Source organism: Jatropha curcas, chromosome 11 (assembly GCF_041381405.1).
Source record: "Jatropha curcas cultivar XTBG-Jc1 chromosome 11, XTBG_Jcur_1.0, whole genome shotgun sequence".
Lineage (NCBI taxonomy): Eukaryota > Viridiplantae > Streptophyta > Magnoliopsida > Malpighiales > Euphorbiaceae > Jatropha > Jatropha curcas.
In genome coordinates, this window is record NC_143161.1 from 1230697 (window position 1) to 1242132 (window position 11436).

The 11436-nt window shown below is 34.8% G+C and overlaps 2 protein-coding genes across 5 annotated transcripts; one reads left to right on the plus strand and one right to left on the minus strand.

Moving 5' to 3' along the window:
* Window positions 1–369: 369 nt before the first annotated feature.
* Window positions 370–6287, minus strand: SUB (Leucine-rich repeat protein kinase family protein). Of its 4 annotated transcripts, XM_037641666.2 has the most exons (17): window positions 6082–6283; window positions 5782–5988; window positions 5445–5574; window positions 5295–5366; window positions 4872–4937; window positions 4666–4737; window positions 4494–4565; window positions 4342–4413; window positions 4192–4257; window positions 3958–4023; window positions 3322–3671; window positions 2820–3178; window positions 2113–2384; window positions 1820–1958; window positions 1191–1327; window positions 944–1100; window positions 370–728 (listed from the first exon to the last, which is right to left on the minus strand). In XM_037641666.2, exons 2-17 carry the CDS (start codon window positions 5870–5872, stop codon window positions 666–668), a joined length of 2184 nt encoding a protein of 727 aa, XP_037497594.1. In that variant the 5' UTR covers window positions 5873–5988; window positions 6082–6283; the 3' UTR covers window positions 370–665. The 4 variants fall into 4 exon arrangements, with proteins under 4 accessions (XP_037497594.1, XP_012091538.1, XP_012091539.1 ...); XM_012236148.4 differs by having other exon boundaries at window positions 5782–6283; XM_012236149.4 differs by lacking the exon at window positions 4666–4737 and having other exon boundaries at window positions 5782–6283.
* A 3493-nt stretch (window positions 6288–9780) lies between these two features.
* On the plus strand, window positions 9781–11142 carry LOC105649490 (uncharacterized). The gene has a single exon (XM_012236150.4). It carries the CDS (start codon window positions 10055–10057, stop codon window positions 10979–10981), a length of 927 nt encoding a protein of 308 aa, XP_012091540.1. The 5' UTR covers window positions 9781–10054; the 3' UTR covers window positions 10982–11142.
* Window positions 11143–11436: the final 294 nt, after the last annotated feature.

An 11436-nucleotide genomic window follows, 5' to 3' on the forward strand; every position in this document is an offset into this window, starting at 1 on the left:
GCATATAATGCATACACGACGACCTTTCACTTAAAAAAGGCCACCGCCCAAATTGGACAGTCGGTAACTGGGAATGCTGTTGTTAAATAATATCTTTTTCCAAAAAAAAAAAAAAAAAAAAAAACTATAAAGATATGAAAATACATAGGAAAGAGGAGGGAACTAGATTAAGATTACCATACGGTGTATAAAGTCTGTACCTTCTTCTAACAATTTATTCATGTGCTGCTAATTGTTGTCAAGTTCCAATCTTTGTTTGAAACTGGTAGATGAAAAGAATCGTTATTTTGACTGTGAGGAAGCCAACCGACATCTCAGAAGTCCGATAAGAGGGTTGATAATAGTTGTTTGTAAAATAAATAAATCACATTGACTAAGATTCAAACTGTAATATTCACACAAAATGATGATAACAAATAAATGAATATATCTCCAAGTATACACATATATATATATATATATATAAACACTGAATATCAGATACAAACAATAGAATAATTTACAGCTAGGTTACCTCTAGAAATTTCCATCCTAGCAAGCCTCAGAATGTGAAAGACGGATAATTTTATCTATTTTACGTTGCAATTACTGTTCTTCATTGAGTTCTTCCTATCTGAACAAAATCTATGTTTCAGTTGATTGACTGCTTGACATTCTCCTCTTCATCATATCATGCGTAAAAGGTCCTGGACAACTTCAGACACTGGTGGCCTGAATTCTGGCTCCCACTAAACATGGAAGAAGAAACAAATGGATATAAGGTGATTTATCCTACTAGATACAGAAATCAAAACTTTAGAGATAGATTAATACAACCTCCAAAGATTAAAGCATAAATGATATGCTTTACTTTTTCAGTTGTATTTCATTGTCTATCCAACAAAAAGAAATATATTCTAGATAATTCGAAGACCGGATGAAACTATATGTCAGCAAAACGTACCTGAACACATCTGGATATTATATCAGCAAAACGTGATAAAGACTTGACAGGATATGCTCCATTTAAAGAAGGGTCAACCATCCCAGAGAGTGAATCTATATCATGAAGCCGAGGAATTGCCCATCTAACCAGAGATTGCTCACCTCGACTACGTGACCTAGATTCGACTTAATTCATCATTCAAAATATTAGCGCCAGTAATTAAACATCAAGTCAGAACAAAAATCCCATTCGATGAATCACTAACCTGTCATAGGACTTCCTTCCTGTAAGGAGTTCTAGCATTACAACTCCAAAGCTATATACATCACTCTTGCAAGTATAACTTCCCAACTCAAGCTCTGGAGCGCCATAGCCATATGTGCTAAGGAGGCGTCCTGATAACTGAAAAATCACAGTTACAGATATCAGAAACTAATATTCATATAGACTAGCAAAAGTCATCTTGGAGCTCAAAAAGAGGACATTTCATTTTTATCTGCATTAAATCAAGAGAAGGTTATAGAGCTTGAATATGGATAAATCACTAATAGGCTTTTTTACATTGGTTTTGCTCGAGCCAATTTTGTGTGTCCCAAACTCCCAATGCTTTTGCTAGTTTTCCAATATCTGCCAACTTAGAATTTAATACACTCCGAACAACTCTTTTGAAACATATTTCATTAGCAGTTTAACATTTTACACATTTTTTCATTGATCATTCTACTTCTCACCGAATTGTATTGCACATAAATCATGAATCAACAACACAGTCGAGCAGAAATTTTTTCGTATGAAAAGCTCTCAAACTCAAATAAGCAATTTTCAAATATTAGCAATTCATGAATTAGCTAGAAATGCAGACTAGCTTGTTAGAATATAGACCAAAAATATTACCTCACTTGCAGAGCCAGATGATTGTAGAGGGGCCAAACCACAGTCTGATACACATGCTGCAAGCTTTTCATCAAGGAGAATATTACAAGATCTGAAATTCCTGTGCACAATGGATGGCTGACAGACTTCATGCAGATACCTTATCACATGCAAAAAGAAAGGGAAGGAAGGAGAAAGGAACTCAGTTTCAAGAATGACCAAAACAGGATAAAAACAGTCTCTTTGCAAGATCATATTTACTTAAACAAGTTTATACAAGGGCTTTCAAGATTCATTGATGTTTATCTACTTACTGTAGGGCTCTAGCTGCTCCTAGCGCCAGCTGGATGCGTGCATTCCATGAAAGTTTCTTATGGATCTCATCATCCACATGCAGTGCATCATGAAGCGTCCCTGTTTCATAGTACTCATGAACAAGTAATCGTTGGCCGTGCTCATGACAGTAACCCACAAATTCCACAATGTTTGCATGTCGAATTTTAGAAATAGCAGAAACCAGGTCAAGGAATTCCTTGTCTGTCTGTTGCCTGATAGCCATACTGTTTAGTTTCTTGACTGCCAGTAGCTAATAAAAATGAAAAGAAAAAAATGTGAACGTTATAAATAGAAGTCAGAAGGGAAGCATTGACCATTTGGAGAAACAACATAAATGAGTCACCTATGGGAAAGAAAAATAAATGATGGTGCTACCCTGTTACAAGAGTTGCAAAAACAATGGAAACTTCCGTTAATTTAGATAATTTTTACTCAAAGCCTACCAAAGTTTTAATTATTATAATTATACATAGTTGTTTGAGTGACCACAAAAGAATAATCCAAGCTAAAACACAATGCAAATTTGCTAATGACAAGAAAAGAAGAGAGAACTTTGAAACATGTTTGCATGACTGGAAAAGAAGAAAAAGAAAACCTCAGATACATAACACACCCAATGTTCAAGATCGCGATCAAGCTTGAGAAAAAACCACTTTATTATTCATATTAGCAAAAAAAACCTTACCTTCCCATCAGGAAGCTCAGCCTTGTAAACACTGCCTAGTGTGCCCTCTCCAACAAAATTTTCTTCTGAAAAACTATTTGTATATTGCTGAAGTGTTGCAATGGTGAAAACTCTTACAGAACTTGAGGACTTCAGACTCTTAGTTGAACTACTCCTTGCATATGCTTCTGCAGGCAAAATTGGATTGACAATGACCTTGTCAACAGGAAGGCAAGGAGGAGGGGCAGCCGGTGGCTGCAGTGGCAAAAAATTCATATCTATCTCATGATCCATATTGTTCCTTGACAGTGCAGACATCTGGGTCCGACTTTTTCCCTGCTCATCCTGTAGCTTTGTGCTTATCTCCAATTTTCGGTTATCTAACAGAAAAGATTATGTAATTTTATAATCAATTCATTTTGAACTGGTTGAGAGGCCATTTCCCATGACAAATAGAATACAAAAGCAAAAGCATGATATTTATCAAGTTTGAAAATAAAAAGAACACCAAGGGATAAAATACCTTTCTCCTCTTGATTATATGGTTGAAAAGGAAGTTTGCAAATAGGCTTCTCCTTGTGGCCCTTATAAGCACCTAGATCATGCCTTTTGGCATCTTCCTTCACTTGCTTTATTTTCCAGCGTTTTGACATTAAAAGACATGCTCCTAATATGATAATTACCACCACCACTGAAACAGCAATTCCAATGACCCTCTTAATTGTAAAGAATGACCTTGGTGTTTGTGGAGTAGGTGGCCCATGTTCCTTCTTCTCAGGTGTTTCTGCAGGAGATGGTGACATGGCTGGAGATGGAGGAACTGCAAGTGGCGGAGAAGGAATAATGGTTGTGTTGAATGGGTTTCCATCTCTTCTGCAAAGTACCAAGTGACCATTACAAAAGGAGTCAGAAAAAATGAAGAGTAATAAAAAAAAATTGGCATGCAAATAAGTTTGAAGCCTTTGCATATTTTAGATCATATCATAATATGGAAACAAATAGTTGCTACCAAATGTGGAAATTAGAAAATAGTATATTGTGTTTTCTAATTTTCGTTTAATATACTTTATGTCAATCCTTTATGATGTTTCACCATAAGGACATCTCATAAATCTGAGAGCAACAGGGAAGTTATTATGAACAAAAAGGGTGCACTCACCTAAAATTTGGAATATTCAGCAGCTTTGCAGGTACAGGTCCCGAAAACAGATTGTTATCTACATTCCTATGCAAAAGGAATGTTGCAAGCATCAGCTGAGGCAGCATATGATATAAACCAACTATATCCTAAAGGAAAAAATAAAATCAAATAACAAACTGGGAGCTTAAAATTAGAACTCCCAAGAAAAGGTTTACTAATGAAAAGGAAACATAGAAGACAAAAATGTATTACAAATCCTGTAGAGGAAGATCCTGTAGAACATCAAGGACCCCAATGAGTTTATTATTCTGCAAATGCCTGCAATGAAAAGATCATATTCTATTCATGGAAATACTACAAATATGAAAAATTACATACAGAAATAAGGTTGAGATACTCAACAGTGAACTAAGAGATGACAAATTTCCTAATGATGGAGGCAACTGACCACTCAAATTGTTACCAGAGAGATCCCTACATATGAAGTATGATCACAAGCAAAACCAAGAAAAATAGATAGGCAAAGTTAACAAATGAAGTTAAAATTTTTTTACAAATTTGTCAAGCTTGTCATATGCTGAAAGGCATCTGGTATTCCTCCAGTAAGATGATTATTGTTTAATGACCTGAGAAGAATAAAAGTTAGATTTAAAATGAAGGGATAGATAATAAGAAGACGACTCTTCAATATGACACAATTCTAAACAAAGTTTTACCCAAACTTACAAGTATGACAATTGAGTTAATGAAGACAATGAATCTGGGACACTTCCATTGAACTGATTACCAGCAAGAGAACTAAAGCAAGTAAAAGGACACGTAACTTAACTGGGCAAACATGTAAACAAGGATTGATAACAGCATCTACAAAAGATAGTAATTTGACTGCATCAATTTGCCAAAATATGGAAGCAAGGTTGAGATATACATACAAGCTCCTCAAGGTAAGGGGTAAGTCGGATGGAATACTCCCTCCAATATGATTGTTGCTCAGATCTCTGCATCAAAATATAATAAACATAATACATGAAGAACTTTAAAACGTCCATTTACGAATATGGAGACTATACATAACTCGTTACCAAGTTCTACAAGCTATTCAAGTTTCTGAATGATTATAATCATTAAGAAATGCTTCAAAATTGCTTTATTAACTGAAAATAATAGCTCATGGAGATTATATCTAGGACTCGAGAATCAAACTTTGAAAGCCATCACTGACAAATAGCAGTGTTGGTCTGCAAAGAGGTTCAATAAATGGAGACATGGTGACTCTGAACAAATTGTATTTATAACGCTTAAATTCTGATAATTAATATGTGCATGACCTGCACATTTAATAAAATACCACTTACATTTCTATGATAGATTCGAATAGCACCAAGTTATTGTCCAAGGATCCTCCTAAATTCATCCCATTTAGTTTCCTGTAAACATGAAAATTTTATTGCAGAAGTTTATATATCAAAGTCAAACAAAAAAACAGAAGAGAAATTGAAGCGTACAGTGAAGTTATGTTATAGAAGACGCAGCTGACACCTTGCCATTCCTCTCCACAAGGATCTCCTCCAACAGGAACCCATCCAAGCAAGGGCGGGAAGTTCAGAGAGAAGCACAAGCTATTCATCGCCACAACTGGGAAAAGTGACATAATTTTACCAAAAGAAAGAAAAGGAATGTTAAGCAAGCGAAAAGAATGCACTGATTAAAATGAATTAATAAAGGAAATGCTTAGAATCCAACAGAAACATAGTAATAGCAGGATCAAGTAATCCACCAAAAAGGGTGGGGAACTCAAAGGCAGAACATCATAAACCAAGAAACATGGCCGAAAGTAATTACCATCACGAGGGTCAGTTAGAGCAACACAGAACGACACCGTAAAAGCCGCCACCACCAACCCAGAAAACGTTCCCCACTTTAGGCAGCCCATTGTTAACACAACTGGAAAAATATTCCAAACTTTATATCCTTTTCTCTTGCTTCATTGAATATTTTCTCAGAAAACAAATAGAAACCCACTAAAGACGAGACTTTGGAGTATGAACGCTGAGAAAGCAGAGATTTTGAAAGCTTGAGACTTAAGAGAAAAAGACAGCAAGTGAATCAGTGGAATTGAAAACGGAAGTGATGAATAGTAACCTTTGGATTAGAAGAAGCAAAAGAAAATATAGATGCAGAAGTAGAGTTTGAAGAATGAAATTTTTTGAGTGTCGCACTGCACACTGGTTTGTATGTTTTTGCCTAAAAAGAGTAAAAAAGAAAAGCAGAGACAAAGCCAACGGCATTATTATTGAAAGCGAAGGCGATGCTCTTCTTGCGCTGTTTCTATATTCTACACAAAGCCAAGTGCTTTAATTAATTTTTAATTTATTAAAGCAAGAATTGGGGTCTCCTTGTCTTGTCTATAATAACCGGTGCTGGATCATACAAATCTTTTTTTTTTTCCGGACTCCATATATAATTTTTTAAAAATAAAGGGATGAAAGACATAAACAAATATAAATTGAATTGATAATAACTTCTCTCTTTTCGATGCTAATACACAAAAGTTTTAGGTTGTGAAATATTTTATTTTTACATAACAATCTTCTCTTGATAATCAAGTTTGATTTTGATTTTAATTTCTTTATCCAATAACGTTGTTGACATGCTGCTCATTGATGTTTTCGTTCCTAAAATGTTAGAACTTCTCCTACTAATAATAATTTAGGCTAACATTTAAAAATGAACGTTACAATTTGTACGCTCTCAAAGAGAAAAAAAAGAAACAACGTTGGGATAGACTGTATACGAATACTGTTGACTATGTGATAAGTAGTGGAGTTCAGATTTGTCACAGATTGGTTTATTTTGTTTTTGGAAGCTCTAGCTTCTTATTTAGCCGTTACTTCTATTTATAAGAGAATTGATTTTTCATATCGTGTTTGAATATTAAGTTTTTCTCTTGACTTTATTATTTATATATTTTGTTGTATTTCTTTCTTTAAATTAGCTTTTGAAACTTTATTTGATTAAGGCATTTCACTTGTAATATTTTAAATAATAATTTACCTTATTAGTCAACATCTGCTGAAAGAAAGAAGAGCACCTGCAGTGATTATTTAATGACAAGGTCCTAAGTTGTCATGCAAACTGCACATACATCATACTGTAACATGAAGAAAACAAAACAAAACCCACATGCATATTGGATTGTATGTCTCTGTCAGAGAAAGAAGAGAGTATTAAGTATGTGTTGGAGTGTGGACACAGCACCAGCTTTCTTCCACTCTTCTTATTTATAGCACATAAGACACTGATTTGCTCCTCTGTCAATACCTATCCCAGATGGATGGAATTTGTCTAACGTCGTATAAAGTAAGCCTGTCACAACATTGTCCTAAAATACAAGAAAACGATATCATCTAATTATCTACCAATAAGTGTTTAATTAAGAAACTTATAATGCTTATTTAAAACAACCTACCTATGCTAATTAATTCTCTTCCTTCTTCATCTGGGTTATAATTAATTTAATTGAGGATGTAAGTGTATTACTTACTAGACTTATTTTGCGGATCTTGCGATTGATTTACAAATATATAGAGAGTGATTGAATTTTTGAAAATTTTGATATTTTCTTGAGTTTATTTATTTTGATTTAATAGCATTTGTGGTTGTTGTCCGACTTTATAAAATATCAACTCAGCATCATATTATAGAAATTTCAAACACTATATTAATTAGTTTTAACAAGTGAGTTAAGATAAACAAGTAAAGCAAGGTTTTATTAGAAAAATAAACGAGAGTCTCTTTCCTATAGAAGGAAACATATGAATGATGTGATTATTAAAGAAGGAAAAGAATTAGATTGCGGTTAGAATTAAATTGTAATGATTTAGCAGTTGATATGGTTGGTGTCTGAATAATTACTTGAGAACTTGTTGCTAGCTTATTTTTCCGTCATCAAATAGTACTTCTAGAAACACGATGTTCATTGTGTGAAAACCACGCCTTGTTTTACACCGACGTTCTATGCAAAGTGATGGATGGGGGAAACGGCATAGACCATGAGGTAAGGCCCATTGGGCCTGGCTGGGAAGGATGATGAGAAAGAGTTATATGGCCTCGCTATGGTGGTGCAAGCTTTTTAAAGCCCAAGACAAGTTCCTGCAAGAGAAAACCCACCCGCTACTTTCCCCACTCGAGCCAAGATCTCTTAACGGATAAATACTTTATCACCATCATCATTAGATTTTAATTCTGACTAATCTCTGTTGATTTTCATGCTAATGAGGCTCATTTTGATTTGATTTTTTTACCCAAACTATATCGATGAGAAGTAACTATTGACCACTACAAACCACATCATCCCCTATCTTCCCTTGCTCCCCCATGTTCTTCACATGTCCATGGCATGGCATGTTCTTGTGTAGTACCTTTCTAAAGAAATGCTCATAAATAATCTCTGAAACCCTATCTGTCTATCACCCTCCCCATTTATTGTTTTGCTTACTTATATTCGCCTTATTTAGAAATACTTATTTTTTCCTTCGTGTTAATTATTTTTTTCTCTATTGTTTCAACTTTCAACAGCTTATAGATCTGTGTGGCATTAATTCTATATACATATATATATATATATATATGTATATATTTAATTCCCTACCAGCTTTGTATTCCTTTTACATTAAATGGACCTTCTAATAATGATGTTCCCTCTAATTATTAGGGATGGCCCTAAAATCTATTACTATATTCTCATGCACATGCACTTCTTCTGGGTCAACAAATTTAGAAAAATTATGTCATTCTGCAAAAGAAGAAGAAGAAGAAGAAATTAAAATTTTGGATCGTACTTAAAAATAAATCTGCAAGACTGCAACTTTTTAGCATTTTATTTTGTATGATCACACTCAAACCAACCCACTCTTTGAGGTGCTCTGCATATACACTGTCTTGCCGTCTGGCTTTGAAGAATGTCAGATTGGATACATATCATTATTGTTATTGTTATTATTATTATCAATCTTTCTAATTTCGATAGCGTTAAGTTTCTGTTTCTTTCTTCTTCCATCGTCTGGTCGTTGTTTCAAGATTTTCCACATCTTTTCCCCTGGGACCCACCCACGTTATTCTGCATTTCCCAGTTTAGGCGGACTGTACGGTTTCAGGTCTTACGCCGTTCATTGAACCGGTGATTCTAAGGTTTTTATGAGTATGAATAGATCACAATCGGTTCTTGTTCTGGTTTCATCTCTGCTTTTATCCTATTTATAGAAATCGTGGATTATACCGATAATTTTGGACAGTTTTAATCCCAAAACATTTAATAGAAACATTGAAACTTAGAACTGAACACTTCAATTCCGATATTATTCAGAAACTGGAATACTCAACTGATTTCGATTTGAGTTTTTTCAGTTCTGGAATCAACCCAGCGGCCAGGAATCAAAGGGACGATGATAATGAAATCACAAGACACATGTGGGTCCCTCCATGGAAGTTCAATTTAGATGCTTAATAAATTTAAGTAGTGGAGAAATTATTTTAAAATCCAGTGATTAACAATCAAAAATTATGATGAAGATATTAAATTTTTTTTTTTTTCCATTTGATAAAACGAAATTTTTTTAAACTAATAATTGGACTTTAATCGTCAGCCTACGCTGCCTGTTACAGTTAAATGTTACAGCAAAGAAATATGGAATCCAATTAAGATCCCATTTCACATGTTGGGTGGCGGTTGTAAAAGAACAAAACCCACTCAAGATCAAGACAGAAAAGAAGTAAAGAAGCGCCGCTGGTTAAAAAAATTCACAGAAAAAAATGTTAAGACACAGATCACGAGACAGCCATCAAAAGACGTAACTAATTATTTTTGTAACAAAGCAAAGACCGATATCCCAATTAGAGTTTATAGTAGAAAGGGCTTTAAATATTTGGTGACTCTGTCCTTCTTCCGTATGTAACTGTTAAGGGACCTGATATAATAAATACATACATTGATATTACATTTACAGAGTCACGGATTCACACTCTTTATCTTTAACTATAAACACTCCCTTCCCTTCCAGTCCTTAATGGCATCCCTTTGATAATTTTCTTGATATTTTTATTCGTGAACTTCAAAATGGGTTGTTGTGTAAGCACAAATGGAAGTTCAACGAAGGATCGGGATTTTCAACTGGGATCTGCTGATTCTTTGAAACACAAGTCAACTCTTGAAAGTAGAGCTCCTCCTCCTTCTGTTGAAGAAGAAACAGTTAAGGAAGTTCTTTCTGAAACTCCAAAGCTCAAACCGATCAAGAATTCACAACCACAACAACACCATCATGAAGAAACTCATAACAAGAGCAAAATTCATATTGAGCAGGCATTTCTTGATGAGAAAATCAAACCAAATGGGTTCAAGAATGAGTTGGTTGCTTTTCAGGAAGAAGAGATCTATGAACAAGAAGTTTCAGAAGTTTGCAGCTTGAGCGAAACTGTGTCAACTACGACCTTCAATAATGACAAAAGAGATGAAGAATATGACGACGACGACGATGGTCGATATGGTGAAGAAGTTAAGCAAAGAGTAAAAAGATCTCCGGTAGTAAAATTACCTCCAAGAAACCGTTCAGTTTCAGGCGATTTTGGTCCTAAGCGAGACCGGATTGTCGGAAAATCACCCAACCGGAGAACCGAGCAGTCGCCGAACAAAAGAAACAATGCTGGTGGTGGTGCCGGTTCTGTTAGCTTGGTTCAAAGCAAGGAATCGGGTATATACCAAGCGGGAAGAAACGGGTTGAGACCCGACCAGAAAAGAAAAGACCCAGGTGAAAGCTCAGGACGGAGGTCTAGGTCGCCAGCTACTAATAGATCTGTAACGGGTCGAAGCCGGTCAGCTAGGAGGACAATTGCGTCTCCAGATCGGGTTAAAACCGAACTGCCTGAAAATGGGGGCAGTAACATGGAGGGTAAGTGGCCAAGCACTTCTAGTACTACTTGTAATAATACAGCAAATGAGTCACTTGAAAACCCACTTGTATCCCTTGAATGTTTTATCTTTCTTTAGAAGGACATATTATTCCGGCTGAAAATTCTCGCCGGAAATACTGTTTTCCGGTGAGGATAATTTGATTTCTTAGTACATTAAATATGCAAATTTCTTTATTAGGGAGTTGTTTATTGTCTTTCCCTTGTGTGAATAGATATATTATTTTACTTGCCTTGTTAGTCTTTTGTAGACAAATATTTATCATTTACATTTATATAAATGAGATTAAATCCGCTCAATTATAATAAATCATCCTAATAATTTCAAGTTCCAAAGTGAACACATTGAGCCCTAAAATTAAAAAAAAAAGAAAATAATTAAAAATTGCCATTGGGATCATAATCTTGGAATAAAATATGTTCTCTTTTTAATTCCAAATGAATCTTTCCTACTTTCAAATACATTGTAGGAAAGAAAAGTCACTTTTCCTTCTAAAAAAGGAACAATTTTTTATGTAAAAGCAAAATTTAATT

Coding starts and splice junctions, on each gene's coding strand:
- SUB (XM_037641666.2), bottom strand. CDS start 5,872: ATGGGCTGCCTAAAGTGGGGAACGTTTTCTGGGTTGGTGGTGGCGGCT. Junction 4,738..4,871: donor CCCCTTACCTTGAGGAGCTT/GTATGTATATCT, acceptor TACTTGCTTTAG/TTCTCTTGCTGGTAATCAGT. Junction 1,959..2,112: donor GGAGCAGCTAGAGCCCTACA/GTAAGTAGATAA, acceptor GCATGTGATAAG/GTATCTGCATGAAGTCTGTC.
- LOC105649490 (XM_012236150.4), top strand. CDS start 10,055: ATGGGTTGTTGTGTAAGCACAAATGGAAGTTCAACGAAGGATCGGGAT.